Source organism: Cynocephalus volans, chromosome 8, assembly GCF_027409185.1.
Source record: "Cynocephalus volans isolate mCynVol1 chromosome 8, mCynVol1.pri, whole genome shotgun sequence".
In the NCBI taxonomy this organism is placed as follows: Eukaryota; Metazoa; Chordata; class Mammalia; order Dermoptera; family Cynocephalidae; genus Cynocephalus; species Cynocephalus volans.
Window position 1 is genome coordinate 98,659,002 of NC_084467.1, and position 16,398 is coordinate 98,675,399.

The following is a 16,398-nucleotide window of genomic DNA, read 5'->3' on the forward strand; positions in this document are numbered from 1 at the left end:
TGGTTAGTGCCTGCAGTAAGGCATAATCAGCAATATCTGCTGAGCTTCTGCTGTATTCCAGGCGGTGTGCTTCACCCCGGGGTGCAATATGTCCTTTAAATCTCACAGCAGCCCTGCATTATCCCTGTTTCACAGATGAGAAAAATGAGGCTCAGAGAGGTCAGGCAACATGCTCAAGCTTACAGAAGTGGCAGAAATGGGTCCCAAATTTTGTCTGTCTGACTCCAGATCTAGTGCTGATACCATTGTGCTAGCAGAAGTACCTTAACTGCACTGGGCAGGGAAGTCATCTAAGCTGGACTGACAGCTGCTCTGGAGAAGATGGTAACAGCCCCTGTTCCCCGGAGACAGGCTGCTGTGCTCTTGCTTTTATCTAGGCCCTGTAGGAAATGCTGATGTGACTTGGGAAAGACAGAGAAGCCCCTCCCCCGCAAGACTCTGGGGAGCAAATCGGGATGTGGTGGGGGCAGGTTTGGATTGCTTGAGGGTGGGGTAAAGGCGGAATGCCTGAGAGAGAGGGGAAAGAGAGGTCTCAGGTCTGGAAGGTTAGAAAGAGAAAGGAATGTGGGAGACCAGGCAGGCACCACTGGCCATGCCCAGCAGGAACTCTTCTAGTTCCCATTTGGGGAACATCTACGGACATATTGGCCACAGGGCCACAAAGAAGCAGGTGGAGCCCTGAGCAGATGCCTGGGCCAATCAGGGGGCCCCTATACCTGCCAGGGAAGTGGGCCAGGTGTGGGGCCGAGCTTATTTGCATGTCCTAATTAACCATAAAATAAGCCCCAGAGGCAGAGTTAAACTGTCAGTTTCTCTCTGCTTACTTTCACTATCTCCTCCCTATACACACTTCTCCTGCCCTCCCTACACTTTTCTGCATTGCTTAGGCCCTAGGCATTCCCGTTCACCTCTCTTCTGTTACAGTAAAATAAACGCAATTTCCATCATCGTTGCAGCAGGAGCCCAGAAGGAGAGGGAAAAGTAAAAATTATGGAGGGATGGCATTAATTACCATAATCTTTCATTATCAAAGCATGACATAATGGGTGGGGCGTTACATCAGCCCTTTCAAGACCTGGGCAAAATTCCTGCATCAGGCAGCATGCCATTTATTGTCCATACAGGGACATGGATAATATGGGGTGGACAGGTTTTGTTTTTCTTGATTTGACTTTGGAGTGGATGTGGATAATTTGTGGAGTAGTGTGTGAAAAGCACAAAATTGGAAATCATTTGGAACTGTTTCAATCCCAGCTCTGCTACAAGTGACCTTGGACAAGTTGCTTAACTTCTCTGAGCCTATCCATGTAACATACAAGTGATGGCAACCACTTCCAGGGTGTTGTGAGGGGAAATATGAATCCAAAGGTAAAGGTGCCTGGCTCCTATGAATTATGTTGGCAGCAAATGTCTCTTCCTAATGGTTTTGTTCTGGCCCAAGTTAGAATGAGTTTTCAGTCTCTTGAATCTCCTCTGGCTTCTTGAAACTCTTTGGCTCTTTTGGCTTTTAACCAATAGGCTAAAAGTCTGCTTCTTTCTTTTCCACTGGATTCCCTTGAGGTCAGCAGCTGGGTCCTTTTCATTGCTCCGTTCTTAGTTCCTATCACAATGCCTGGCTGCTATGACCAGTCCACAAAGTAGATGAGTTGCTGATGAATGGCAACTAAGTGGCTGGTTTCCTATAGAATCATGCCAGACTCAGAGCTGGTGTCATCTTGAGTAATTTGCTGGACGGCTTCTTCACCACCCAGGAACCTGTGGCTTCCTCCTCTCACAAATCAATCAGTAGATGGAATCTTTACATGCACATTCTACACACATGCACACAGAGTCACCGCCACCACGAAAGGCAGGCACAGCCGATGTTCCTTCACCCAAAAGTGAAATATCAAGAGTTCTCTGGAGAGGCACAAAGGATGGGAAGGCTGGCTCCTCCAGACAGAGCTAGCTCAGTTGGCAAACTCCAAGTGGACAGGTAGAGAAGAAAGGACGTGGGTTTTGGAGCCAGATAACCCTGAGGCTCAAATCTTGATTCTTTCATTTGCTGGCAGCCTGACCTGGACAGCTTATATGACCCCAAGAGCCTCCATTGATGTTTCTGCAGAACAATACCTCCTAGGATCATTCTAAGTGTAAAAGAGATGTGCACACTACCTAGCAATAGCGAGTGCTCAAAAACAACAAAAAAAGAGCGCCTTTCCCTCTCTTGTGTAGCCTTCCCACCCAAAACTAAACATCTGCCATTTGCGTGAGAATGTGAGGGTGACCCTAACCACCGCCACTGCGCTCCCCACCCCCAGCTCGAGACCTAAGCCCTTTTCCTCCATTTCCGCCCCCTGGAGGTCCAGGCTGCAGGCAGAAGAGCCCTTCATGTTATTTTTCTTACCCAATTCGCTATTCATGCTCTGAGGACAGGAAGGCGTCTTGCCTCTAATTGCAGCTGTCACACCCCACCAGGTTGTGGGGCGATCAGCCGGGAGCCGGGGAGAGGGCGTGCCCTCCAGGGCCGGCTCGGCCCAGACACGGACCGCATTGTCTTCTCTCAGCCAGTGGGCGTTCCCTGAGGGAATGGGAGGCACAGTGACTTCCGGGGGCGGGCCCCTGGGTCCGCGCGTTCTGTCCCCGGCCGCGTGCCCAGAGCGGCTTTGGAAAAGCCTGAGAGGCTGCCGCCGAGCTGGAACTGGGCTGCTGCCCGGCCCGACCTCTTCGCCCGGACTGCGCCTAGTGGGGAGGGGCAGTGGATGGAGCTACCGAATTTTTAAATGAGTGCGTATTTCTTCTGGATCCGCCCTCACCTCCCTGGTGAATTTATATGTTCTTCTGTCTTGGGTGAGAGTTACATGCAGGAGACAGGGTGTTGGGGTTGGGGGGTGGCAGCTCTCAAACTGTTGGGGAGGAGTGTGTGCAACTCCAAGGTCCCCCTTCTACTCTGCAGTGAGGTCTGGACTGCTCCACGTCCTGCCAGCCACGTGTTCTTGGACAGGTAGCCTAGCTAGGCTTGTTTACTCATCTGGAAAATGGGATAATGCCTGCCTCGCCTGCCCACTTGCAAATGAGACCACGGGTATGAAAAGGTTTTCAAACATGAACAGTGCAATATAAATCCCTGTGCTTTGGGAAAGGCGTGAGGAGTGTTGCTTCTCCCCCAACTACTCCTTATACCTACACTCCTTATTCAGCTCATTTCTCGGGATCCAGGTGTAGGCTGGAATCTCCAAGGCAACAGGAAAGGGATTTGCCAACTGCTGCTGTGACTCCCAGGAGGGCTGGGGTTCATTCCCTGTGCCTTCAGCAATGCCTTGCCTGGGAAGTAGGAAGTTATAGGGTTTGGGGGTGCCAGAGACAGGTCTTTATCGGGGCCTCTTTGGGGAACCTGAGGCCCCAGTACTCTTTCCCATACAGAATGTTCAGCTGAGGCCTTTGCGGGGAATGGAGGAATATCAGAGGGATTTCCTGGTCTCTTCCTTCCCTCCCCTACTGTCACCTCCAACCCCAAAGTGAGCAGAACGAACACACACACACACACACACACACACACACACACACACACACACACAATCTCTCTCTTCCTCTTCCTCCCCCACTTCTTACCAGGAACTCTCACCTTCCCCACCAGCCACCCCCTGCCACAGCCTCTGCCATCAGCCCTGCACTGAGAACTCTGGCTCCTTCCTCCTTTCTGGGGAAAAGGAACTTGGAGTTGGGCTTTTGAAAACCATACTGCTTGCCCGCCCTCCTCCCCAGGGGCCCAGCACGGGGACCTGGCCCTTTCGGGTTCAGTCAACTTTCTGTCTCTAGGATTCAGACCCAAACAGCTGTGTTAATATCAAAGCCTGAGGGTGAGGGTTCCAGGGCCTTGGGACAACTCGTGGAGGGATTTTCCCCTTGTCTGGGCTCCCCGGTGCCTGGGAAGGGGAAATGTCCAGAGCCCTTGGAATGGCTCCTCTTCTTGACCTTCTGGGAGCGTCCAGCTCGGGGCTCGGAGACAGCGGGAGTCACCCAACCTGGTTTCTCCTTCAGCAGCCGGTCACGGTCTGGACGCACACTACGCAAGAACTTCCTAAAGATGTTTGCTGTTAGGGCAAACTTGCGTCCCAGCTCCCGAGGCTGGCCTTTCTCTCCTTTGGACTCTCCTGCCCCACCAGTCTCATCCTTCTCCCCACCCTTCTCCAGTTCTGGCAAGTCTAACCAGTTCCCTACCAGGTCTGCAAAAACATTGTCCCCTAACACCAGAGGCTGTCGATTCCGGCCCCGGGACATCAACGTAGAGGTCCAGTCTTCTGGTTCCACCCGCTCCAGCTCCTGATGGGCACAGCTTTGGCGCTCCAGCAGCTGTGTGCTAGGCAGGGGGGCTGAATCCCTCCCACAGACACTCCTATGGGATGGAAACTTCATGCTGCTACCAAAAGAGGCCTGGCTGGAGGGGGAGCAGGCCACAGGCCTGGCAGGACCTCTGCCACCCTCCCACTGGGGGCACTCAGTCTGTGTCCAGGGGTTTTCAAGGCAGCCTGGGGCAGGACCTCCTCCAGAGATCTCCAGCTGTTCCAATGCTGTCTGCACCTGCAGGAGCTTCAGTTCTTGCAGCGCTCCCATCATGCAGTTCATCTGATCCTGTAAGCCATCACCCACCTCCTTCATGGACATCTGCAGGGGACAGAGGAAGCACAGGGCCAGTGAGCCATGGTGGGAAGTGGGGAGGGCTGCCCATCCTGACCCTGAACCTAGACCCCCCACCCAAACACACACTTCCAGGGTCATTCCAGCCTGCCACTAACCCCACCTCTCCACAGTCTAGTACACTGCAGATCACTGCTGGGAGAGGAGGAATGTTAACACTGATACGGCTGGATAAAGAAATAATATTAATGACAGCTAACTAGCAAAGATAGGCATTGTCCCAAGCTATACATATATAATCTCCCCAACTACCCTATGAGGTAGTGGCAGATTTTACAGATGAGGAAACTAAGGTACATAAGTAACTTGCTCAAGATTAAATAGAGGTAGAGCTGAGATCAGTCTGAAGGTACACAAAGTTGTGGTGGCCATCCTTGTCCTTTTTTGTGCTGTGTCCTCCTCCTCCCTGAAATGATGATGGTGATGATGGCAACAATTTGGGAGCATTTACTATGAAACAGGGATTGTGCTAAGTACTCTGCATGCATCATCTCATTTAAAATTTATAAGAGCCATATGAGGTTGCTATTACTCTCATTTTAAAAAATGAGTATACTGTGATGGGGTGAAGTAACTTACCTCAGGTAACACAGCTCAAAGAGCTGGGACTCAAACACAGGACCGTCTTACTCTGGTGCTGTAGTCCTGACTACCAAATTCTGCCTGGTGATGGCTAGCCAGTGGAGCTGGGTTTTAAGGCTACTCTGTCCTCGACAGGGTGGTCGAGAAGGGTTGAAAGGGACATTAGGGGATGAGGAGGAGCTCAGATTCCCAAGAGAAAGGGAAGGCCTGGGGTTTCCTTTCATTGATGTTCATATCTGACTGGTCAGGAGAGAGGGGGCCAGCCAACTCCTGTTTACCGGAAACCCTTGCCTAGCTCTTCCCAGCCTGTCTCTGCCTCCCAAACACCTGTCCTCTCTCAGCTGCTCTCACACTTGGCTCCAATGCTCTTCCTGCCTTCTCAGCCTAATAGGCTCTGCTGCCCTGGCCAAGCCAGGGTAGAGATTCTGGGGGCCAGTTCTTCCAGCCCCTTTGTATGTATCTAAGGCCCGAGTCCCAGGTGCCAGCTGTAAGGAACTGAGAGATTGACTTGGGTGGAGGCCGAATTTACAGGCTGGGGAGGGGAGGTTTCCTCTGATAACATTCACAAGGCTCCTGTCCCAGGGCCCAAGCTGCTTGATCTCGTCAGCTCCCTCCCCAGATCCTGATCAAGTTACCAACAGCAAACCCGTGTGCAGGGACCATCTGTTTCTTAAGCCCTCCAGAGACCCATGCGATCATCTTACCTCCCAGGCTTCTCTTAATGCGCAGAGCTAAGCCCAGAGGGTGGAGCAGTGGAGGGATTGGAAAAGGCTCTGCAGGACTAGGCTGGCAGCAGACCCTCTGAGGCTTCTGGCCATGTCAAGGATGGGGGATCCGGGCCAGACTCTCAATGAGCCACCAGCACTAAAAGACAGTGAAGGACGGATGGCAAGGAGGCCTTTCCTGGGATTCATGCACCTTCCCCAAAGCAGGGCAAGAAGAAGGGATTGGAGGCACTGACAGCCCTGGGATTTGCCCAACTTTGTGCTGCTTGAGTGGCGGCAGCAGCAGCGGCAAGGGACACAGACCATGTGGGGTGGCTGTGTGTGTTGCTGGCAGCCCCTTGCTCTGGCCTCTTTGCTTTTACCTTCCTGACCCCTTCCTTTCAGAGCTACCCAGTTGCAGTTGGTAAGACCCAGAGCACAGTTAGAGGAGTCTCGGTTCCCTCCTGGCACACTGCTTCTCCCTCTGACTTCCCTATTCTTCCCTCCTCCCCTAGTGCCATTTTCCTTCTTGCCCCTGGAATCTCAGAGTCATTTTTGGCTTCTCTATTCAACCACCCCTGGTCCTGTCCAACTTAACATGTACCATGTTGGATTCTTCCTCCCACAAATGTCTCACATCTTTCCTTCCACACCCTGGAATGCTACAGAAGTCTCCTAAAAGGCTTCACAGCCCCCAGGACACATGAGTGCCTGATCAGACTTCCCAGCACACACCTCCAGTCATCTCACTTGGTGCCCATGCTCAAATCCAAACTATTTGGTTCTGCAGTCAAGACCCTCCAACTTTCAATTCCAGGCATAACACTAGTTCCTTACACAAACCCACCATGCTCCTGTTAGAACCTCTCCTGTGATACTTAATATGCTCTTCCCTATAACACTATTTATGCACTCGCTCTGTCTTCTCTGAATTTAAATGCTCAGTCACTCATGAAGTATTTATTGAGTGTCTACTACTTGCAGGCAAGGACTGAGGTCTACACATCATGATGTCACCTCAAAACCTAGCTAGCACCTTGCACTTGCTACATACCCATGAAACATATGGGTATGTAGCACTACTCACTACCTTAAATCATCCCTCCAGACTGCTTGCTACCTTCAGACAGTAACTCACTACACAGGGAGAGTCAGTCAGGGCCACTTCTCAAGGTTTCGTTTCACTAAGAGGCAAGGCACCCAAGCTGGCAAGCTTCCTTCCAGAAGGCTAAACACGGTCCAGGTCAGAGGCAGTGGGAGGAATGAAATGACCCCTTTCAATCTCTTCCAGTGTGGAAAAATCCATAAGAAATAATGCTGACATTTTGTACAGTTTTCCAGGGAGAATGAGTGTGTGGGTACACATGAATTCAGGGCTGCCCATGAAACAGAGGCCCCATTTCAGCACAGTAAACGAGTGCTGAAACTGCACCCATATGGAGAATTATATTCTGTATTGGTTAAGAACTTGGGTTCCAGAGACAAATAGAAGAGAGTTCAAATCCCGGCTCTGCCACGTAGTAGCTGTGTGACTTGGGCAGGTTATTTAATTTTCTGTTTTTCATTTCTCCTTTCTTTAAAATGAGAATAATAGTTCCTGCTTCATACAGCCATTGTGCAAATTAGGTGAGGTAATGTGCATTTCCGTATGGCAAGAGAAAGCATTAGGTGAATGTTGGCTGTTAATTTAAGACTTCCTGTGTACTTCCAGAACATTTCTCCCTCAGTGAAACTTAACACACAGTAATGACAGGATTCCAGGTTTCATATCTGGTCTAATCAAGAAGAAGCACGTCTTGTCCTGTCCCTTCTCCTCCCACCCCTGCCTCACGCAGGAGAAAGGGAAGGAAAGGGAAGCCTCATATCTCCTTGCCCCTCCCACACCACGCTCAGCTCAGCAGACAGGGCGCTGACACTGAGGGGCAAGTACAGAAGGAGGGAGCCAACTGGTAGGAAACTGGGAGGGCGAAGGACAGTGAGGAGGCCTGAGCAATAGCTGGGTCTTGACTGGGAGTGGAGCCAGCAGAACAGCCTTTCCTGACCGACCCCGACCCCAAGGGATGATGTGATCCAAGAAGGAGCCAGAGGCCAAGCTGCTCTCCTCATCCAGAGCGTGGGATCTTCTCAGATCCCAGAACTTCTTTTGCCTCAGGAACGAAGAAGGAGTGTGGGATGGGGAGCAAAGGAGAGGGGCCAACTCAAATAGGGAAAATCCTGAGCTAGAAATTAATAGCTCGAAATCCCAAACTCCTGGCTGTAGGGGGCTGAGTTCCTCTCTGGCCTCCTAGTAACTCAGAGCCTCAGGTTCTTCCTCAGGACAGGGACTAAATCAGGGGCCAACAGAAGTCACAAGAGGGTCTAATTGATTCTGATTAGTTTGAGTGGAAATGGATCTAACAGCCACCTCCCTTTCCCCCACCCCTAGTCACACACACACACGGTCATGCACACACGCTCATGCACACATGAGCACGCACACACACACAGAGGTAACTGGCTCCACCATCAAACAAAAAGTCCTTAATTAGCATATTCCAGTGAAGGTCATGGGAATACCTTCTGAGAAAGGCTATGAAAAGTCTTTTCACCGTCCTTGCCTCCACGTCACCCCACAGTCCATCTCCCAGCCCCAGCATCTCCTGGGCCCGAAATGTCTCATTTCAAACATTTTCTGGATGTCAAATTTTAGTCTCTCTGGCTGCGATTTAAACCAGCCCCTGCTTCCTCATTGTTAGAGCTGCATGGCCACCGGGTCTGCTCCCGGTGTTTGTAAAGAGTCCCACACTGGTCTGGAGACCTGGCCTGAAGTACTAGATGACAAATTTGGCCACATGACATTGGGCAAATTCACCACCCTTTTGTGCCTTGGGTTCTGAATCTGTGAAATGATAACCCCTCACCTGTGTGTGGCACTTTCCTTTACCTTGCCTGATCCCCACAATTACTCTGGAAGGCTGCCTAGGCAGGTGGTTATCCCCACTGTATGTATTAGGAAGCTAGGGATGCTCTCAGATCATCTTCCCCCTCATTGTTTCCCAAACATTCTTTCATAGAACTCCTTCATGAACTTTGCCAAATCTACGTATGACCTAGTCTCCCATTTAATATTTTATCTAAATCTAATAAGTGTTTATGTAAATAAGTATATTTATAAAGGAACTTGTATGAAATGTCCACTTGCCATGGACAGCTGGTAACCATAGATACATATGCCATCTTGAGCACCACTGTGGATACATGATCTACTGCCTGAGGGCCTGAGGCTTCTTAGAGGGAGGACGGAGACCCCAGGCCTGGCCCACTTACTTCAGGCCAATGGGCCTTCTATGTCATCATAATCCCTGACCTCTCAGCCTCATGGGCTTGTTGTGAGAAAAAACCAGGACAGTCAGCAGGAAGTGCAAAGGGCAATTATCACCATATGGGGAAGAAGAACATGAAGTCATCCTTTTGAAGGACACCAAGATCCAATTCAGTTCCTTTCCACTGAAGGCTTCTCCTTCACTGAATCATCTGAACAGGGAGGAGGAACTGCCTGCCTGGGGCTGAAGGGGAAGATGCTGTGGGGAAGCCAGATCCCACCAGCCTGGACCTCCAGCCCTGAGCCCTCGAGGGGGTAATGTGGGGCCAGCTGTCCATGGACAGAACCTCCTCATTGGCACTTGCTAGGCCCTTTGTGGTGTGGCAGGAGTGGGGATAGGAAAATGTGATGCCAGCATCCTCGGCTCCCTTCCCAAGCCCTCCCTGGGCCCCTGACTGATCCTGCAGCTGTGTCCTCCATCCATCCATCTCACACCCTCTCCCAGCTCAGCCAGAATCCTTTGACACAGGCCCCAGCTTTGCCCGTGGACCTGGCAGTGTGCCCTCCCTCCCTCCCCCAACCCCATTACTCACAAGATCCCCACACAGTTCTTTTCAGCCTGAGGATGCGAGGAGAGGCTCAGGGCCGGAAATGGGAAAAGCCCCACTTTGCCAAGTGGCCCATTCTCCAGCTCAGTGAATAGGGACCTTCACAGCTCCCTGCTCTTGGCTGGAACTCTCAACAGGAAGGTAAAGTGGAATCTGTGCCAAGAGCTGTAGAAGGGAAGAGGGTAAGGAGGGAGGAAGAGAGGGATGGGGAGCAGATGAGCCCACTTTCCCAACTGAACCATCTTTTGGGGGTCATGTGTTCAGGCAGGAGGCAGACAGATGGAGAGAGGGGCTCACTGTTGCCTCTTTGCGGAGTTTGCCTCTTAGCCTCAGCAAGCCCTTTTCTCTGATCAGCTTTAAGTCCTCTCCACTGTAGTCAATCAAATTCCTTGGGCATCCAAGGGACCTCAAAAAGTTATGTTCCTTTTCTCCTTTCTGGCTCAGGCCTTCGTAATTTCTTGCCTGGACTCTTGTAATAACCATCTAACTCATCCTCCTGCCTAATTTCTTCCCTCCCCTCCCCTCCACCCCACGCCACCTCCCAGAGTCCAGAGCATATCTCTGATCACGCTGCTCTCTGGTGCATATAGAAAAGGTCAGGCTCTTTAGCATAACATTCAAGGCCCCCCATAATCTGCCCTCAACAACTCTTTCAGCCCTATTGCTATTTCTCTTAACATACCCTGTTTTCTAGCCAAACCCATGTTGGTCTTCAAACATCCCCACTACTTCAGCCTCTGTGCCTTTTGCTCATGTTGTTTTACCACCTGCCTGGAATGCTGTTTTTCTCCCTGCGCATCCCTATTTATCCCTCAAGGTCAAGGTCAAATGCTACCTCTTAGATGACACAAAACTTTCCCTGATCTCCCAGTTGGAGGTTATTTCTCCCTTCTCCAAGAACTGAACCTGTGCCTCTTATATAGCACATATCTTCTGTTTCTATATGAGAGATTTGCATATGTGTATTGGTTAGAAGCATAAGATCTGCAGTCAGGCTGGCTGAACTTGAATCCTAGCTTTGCCACTTATCAGATCTGTGTTGCTGGGAAAATACAGCAAAATGGTCAGGGCCCCTCAGATGTTCAGAATCTTGCCGAGCATTTGATGTAAATAGGCACGTGCACTCAGGTGTTCCTTGGTTATTGTCTAGTGTAATTGTGCATGTGCACCCAGGTGTCCTGGGTTATGACTTAAGTATAAAACGAGTGGCTCTGATGCACGGCACCTCCCACCCCCAGGGAGACCACTACTGCTGCTGGAGGCTGCTGCTGCTACTGCTGGTGCCCCTGGGACCCTCTGCAAGGCCACTGCCACCACTGGGCCTGTAAGCTGCTGCTGCTGAGGAAGCTGAGGACTGAGCTCGTGTCATCTGCCAACAGCTCCCGGAATCTTTCCCAATTACCTAGCATGGACCTGTGTGTGAGGGGTCTGGTGACCTAGTCTGTACAATGGGTTTGAAGGGTCTGAGCCCTAGCTCTGACAATATAAATGGAAACTAAGTATAACTAAAATAATGAAATATTTTGGCTTTAGTTATGATTTGCCGTACTTTACATGTGTCCTTGGCCAAGTCACTTAAATTACCCATGTCTCCATTTTCTCATTTTTAAAATGGGAATAATGAAAGTATAACTTCTTAGCATTGCTTTGGCAATTAAACAACATAATACATTATGTTTCTGGCATATCAGTGTTAACATTAATATATGTTATTATTACCTCTTCAATTAAACTGTGAGTTCCCTGAAGACAGGATCTGTGTCTGTTTATATTTGTAACCGTAATGCTAATGCCTGGTAAATGCCTTAAACATACTATGAACTCAATAAACATGTTCTGTGAATGAATGACTTTTATGCAAACCAGTCTGATCAAGCCATCTTCAAGAGTTTACCAAGCATGTGTGCCTACAACACATCAGGTACTATTATGTGCTAAGGACATGCAGCTGGGGAGGCACTTGACTTACATTGTCATTTAATCTTACCAGTAGCTGTATAAAGTACGTTTTTTTTTTTTTTTTTTTTTTTAAAGATGACCGGTAAGGGGATCTTAACCCTTGACTTGGTGTGGTCAGCACCACGCTCACCCAGTGAGCAAACCGGCCATCCGTATATGGGATCCAAACCCGGGGCCTTGGTGTTATCAGCACCGCACTCTCCCAAGTGAGCCACGGGCCGGCCCAGAAGTACGTATTTTTTAAAATCCCATTTTAGATATGAGAAAAATCAAAGCCCAGAGAGGTTAGGTAATATGCCAGAGTCATACAGAACCAGGATTTGAATTCAAGTTGTTCCGACCCCAAATCCTATGCTCCACACTCGTCCCACTGATGACGCTCTCTAACTAGTCCCAAAGCCTTCTTCCCCCTATCTTTAAACCTCAAGGCAGACTGCACTATGAGATTCTTTGCAAAAGCTTATTTCTGCCTCAGGAAATTTGCCCTTTTGCCCCAAGAACTGAAGGCTGTTCCTACTGTATCTCCTCCATCCCCTTTTCTCCTCCTTATTTTGCCTTTAGGCCCTGGTCCTTACCCATATGCCAGAACCTCATGAATTGAAGCCACTAGAAGCTAGAGAATTGCCTTCTGGGAATACAAGGTTGTCCTACGGGGACCTTCCCCAGCCTGAGAGAAGTCCCTCTGCTGCTTCTCCATGCCTTAGCTAGGATGGACATTTCAGGAGATGGCCTTCTCCAAGCCCCCCATCCCCCTGACCGCCCCAGGAAGTCTTCCCAGACTGGCTGTAGTTCATGAGCCCTGATTGCTCAGCCTTTATGCATCCTATTTGTTCTACACTGATCTTAACTCATGAGGAATGCCCCGTGAGCATCCTACATCTGCCTCCTCTGTGTGCCTGTGTCTACCCCATTTGTTGGAAGCCACAAGGGAGCCCTGTGTGAGGAACAGCTGGTCCCAAGGTCTTATGTTCTGGCAGAGCCCCCCTTTGGCAGCTGGGGGGGAAAAGAGATGTGTTCCCTGCTGAGTTGTTGCAGCCCTGACCCCCTCATCCTAACGAAGAAGTGTGTCAGCTGCTGCTACCTCTCCTGCCACATTTCATCCTTGAAACCAGATCCCCTTTCAGGCAGAAGGAAAAGGGCAGCTCCTAGACATCAACCTAATTGAGTTAGGATCCCCAAACCCTCAGCCTTCCTGCAGTGCTCACTTGTTACAATGCAGATTTTCTGCTTCAGGAAATTGGGAAATTCTGCTGTTTTGGTTTTCAGGAACAGACTCTTCTTGTCTAGATTTTCTGGGCCAAGGATAGGGCCAGGATGCAGGAGGGAAGCAAAAAACAGCTTCAACAAAGATAATTTCACAACCTGTTAATGTTTCCTTTTCCAGCAGGTTTATACCACAGTGTCTGCAGGACATATGCTTTTTGAAGGGAATGAATGTAGAACTTGACCAGTATTACTTGAGGCCATTACTGGGCACATGCCAACTTAAGGCAGAGCCAGACAACACACAGTCCAGCTGGGTGGCAGAGAGAGCCTGCCTGGAATAAAGCATCTGCATTGCAAAAGACCCCCAGCTCATGACATAAACCAACAGTATGCCTTTCCCACTCCACTGCAGACCTGGAGTATAAACAAGCCAATTCCTCCCTAACCCAGCCATAACCAAGCTACATTGAATCCAATCCCTACAGTCCTTAAAGGAAGGCAGCCGAGGGGCTGATCCTGGGCTAACTCAACTCTACTTTCCTCTATTCTCCCACTGGGAATACTGAGGCACTGAGATTTGGCCCAGCTACTTAAGCATTGAGCTGAGGTGTTAGGGAGTGAGTGCGACTCCAATAGCTCTGCCTGACACTCTGCTCGGTCTCATCTCTGAGCACTGCTGGCACTGGGGAGGGAGTGGAGTACCATGGGGGGTGGTACAGAGCTCTCCCATATGAGTGTCATTCTGGGCCCCAGGCCAGGCATTTGGCTTCCTCTCCAAGAGAGTCAAAGGCTGAAGCTGCTCAGACAAAGGGCCAAATGGTAGCTAATGGGGAGCTCAGTGACTTCAGCCTCTCCGCTTCCTCCTCCCAGACACCAGGGGCTCAAGTCCTTGGCAGAAGAGGGTGCAAATCAGGATTTGGAGCTCAGCTCAGTGCAGATTCCTATTTGCCATTTTTATTCTCCTGGCATCCACAGACTCTATCTTCCTCCCCTCACCACCTCCCACCTAGGGTGCTGTAAAAAATGCAAATCAGTAGGATTTTAAAATTCAAACCCATGCCAGGAACACCCACAAACCCTCCATTAAGGCAGATCCTGAGGTGGGTGGTATGGTCCCTGATTCTGAGCACAAAGGGGAGGATTCTTTTCTCAGCATGGGCCTTGGACCTCAGATATTATCTGTGATGGTCTTGACCTTTCTTTCTGGTACTGGACACATGAATGGAGAAAATAAGAATTGCGTACGTGTGGACTAGTGCCAGCCACCCCAAACTGGCATGAGAAGCATGTGAAAGCTAGATGGGAGGGGGCATGATATAAGTTCAGAAGAGCCATAATGGACACTTCTGTCACTCTCCAAATAAGTACTTCTCTAGGTCAGTAACTTTCATATCTCGGTATCACCACAGAAAGGGCTTCCCGAGAAAGGATAAAGGAATAACCATTGACATGAGAAGGTAGGCTCTGAAGTAGGACAGACAGGGAGAGTACTAGGGCGACTTGGTCAGGAAACATCAATGAGAACACCTGCCACTTCAAGCTCCGCTTTCCTCCTCCTCCAGAGCTGGTCCCTAACAGTGCCAAGTTCCCTCCCAAGCAAGAAGAGTGTGGCCTTCGCAGGCAGGTGTGGGAAAGGCTGTCTGTCATGAAATTGTCATGAAATCTGGAGAGCCATGGGCTGGCAGTTTCTGGGTCCGGGTCTGCTGTTGTGTGCCTGGATGACCCTGGCTCTGAAAAGTAAGAAGAAAGAGGGGAGAAAAGTGAGACTCAGAAGAGTCGACTCCAAGAGACAAACTAAAAGACAAAGAGATGGTGGCAAAGACACGAGAGAGTCTGGTTGAAGGAGAGACAGGCAGAGCAGGGAAGGGGGTGCATGTGTATAATAACTGCCTGAATTCTGGTGGTTGAAGGAATAAGAAAGGTGGCAGTTGGGGGTGAGTTGGCGGATGGTGTACGAAGTCAGTGAGAATCAACCTGGCCCTTCCTAACAGAGCTTTAGCAGGCATCACTCCTCCCACTTCTCTGATGTTTGTCCCCCAGACTGAGCTACTTTTCCCAGCCCCTGCACTCCGAGGCCTGCGCACGCTTCCTGCGCACTCCTCAAGCCCAGACCTGGCATCTGGCTGGGCCTCCGCAGCTCCCGCTCGCGATCTGCCAGCCGGCGGCCCTCCTCCCGCGCAGGGCCCTCCCCCGTCTTTACAGCTGCCAGCCCCCTTCCTGCTGGCAGACAAGCCCGGGCAGACAGCCGGCCAAGCCTGCCCCCGCAGCCGCGCCAGCTCTGCCAAGCCCTGCAGAGCTGGGGGTCCAGGGCAGTACCAGCTCCCCTCCAGTGAGCGGCCCCGGATGACCTCCCGCCCGGGGCAGGGATCCGGTCCGCGCACCCTCCTCCCGGCGCCCCGTCTGCGCGCGCCCCGGACGCGCCGCGCTGCCCCAGCACCGGGGCAGGGGCGTCCCGCTCCCTGGGCAGGTCGCTCCCGCGCTTTTGGCGTCGGCGGCGGAGTCTCCCTCCGTCTGCGTGCCTGACCGTCTCTGTCTGGTGTGCCCTCTTTTCTCCCTCGGGTTCCCTCTGTCACATTTCAGCCTTGTTGGCTTGCTCTGTCACTTGTTCTTGTCTCACCACCAATCTTTGCTCGAAGTTTCCTCGTGGCCCCTTTCCCTGGGGACAGGCCCTGTCCTCTCTGCCGTGGCCCGCGTCCTCTCCTCTCCTTTCTGGCCTTCCTCCGCCCCGCGCACGTCCTGGATCCCGGGGGCCGGGGTGGGGGCCAGGTACCCTTCGGGATAGAGCAGCACCTCCGCCCCTGGCGCCAGCTAGGCTCTTACCAGCTCCTGTTTGAGGCGACGCAAATAGCAGTCCATTTCTCTGCTCTCCTTCCTCTTGCACGCATTTGCCGGGCTCGGCTCCACGAGAGACCCCGGGTGGGAACACCGACCGCACTGACAACGGCGGCCCCTGCGCTCGGCGCCTCTCGCAGCGCCTCTCGCAGCCTCTGCTCCGAGCCCAGGACTTAGAGCAGCTTCCCAGGCTGCTCCCGGCTAGTTGTAGGTGCTGGGGGCGGAGAGAAAAGTGGAACAGCCAATGAGAATTCAGGGGGGATGCCTTCAGCCAATGAGAAGAGCGATACGGGAGGCGCGGGTTGGGCGGCCGCGGGTGGACCCCGCCGCTGGTGTTTGCTCAGGGCCAGGGCTGCCACCGTTGGGGGGCTGTAGCGGGACACCTGGTCCTGGACAGCGCGGCGGGGTCATCGTGACGCCAGTCACGTGACACCTCCCTCTTTGGTCCTAAAGGGAAAGCACAGTTTAACGCACGGAGAAGGAGGCGGACTGCCATCATGTCAGTGCCCTTTCCCAAACTCCGAACAGG

The 16,398-nt window shown here is 51.5% G+C and overlaps 1 protein-coding gene across 4 annotated transcripts; it reads right to left on the reverse strand.

The window, feature by feature from the left end:
- INKA2 (inka box actin regulator 2) lies at positions 1 to 16,031 on the reverse strand. Of its 4 annotated transcripts, XM_063104810.1 has the most exons (4): positions 15,858 to 16,031; positions 9,858 to 10,037; positions 5,964 to 6,123; positions 1 to 4,644 (listed from the first exon to the last, which is right to left on the reverse strand). In XM_063104810.1, the coding sequence occupies exon 4, from the start codon at positions 4,642 to 4,644 to the stop codon at positions 3,802 to 3,804; it is 843 nt and encodes a 280-aa protein (XP_062960880.1). In that variant the 5' UTR covers positions 5,964 to 6,123; positions 9,858 to 10,037; positions 15,858 to 16,031; the 3' UTR covers positions 1 to 3,801. The 4 variants fall into 4 exon arrangements, with proteins under 4 accessions (XP_062960880.1, XP_062960879.1, XP_062960881.1 ...); XM_063104809.1 differs by lacking the exon at positions 5,964 to 6,123; XM_063104811.1 differs by lacking the exon at positions 9,858 to 10,037 and having other exon boundaries at positions 15,858 to 15,914.
- Positions 16,032 to 16,398: the final 367 nt, after the last annotated feature.

Bases quoted from the DNA above. Each gene is read 5' to 3' on its own strand.
- INKA2 (XM_063104808.1), bottom strand. From the start codon at position 15,893: ATGGACTGCTATTTGCGTCGCCTCAAACAGGAGCTG. The intron at 4,645-15,857 runs GTAAGAGCCTAG...TGTCCCCTGCAG, and splicing joins GTCGCCTCAAACAGGAGCTG to ATGTCCATGAAGGAGGTGGG.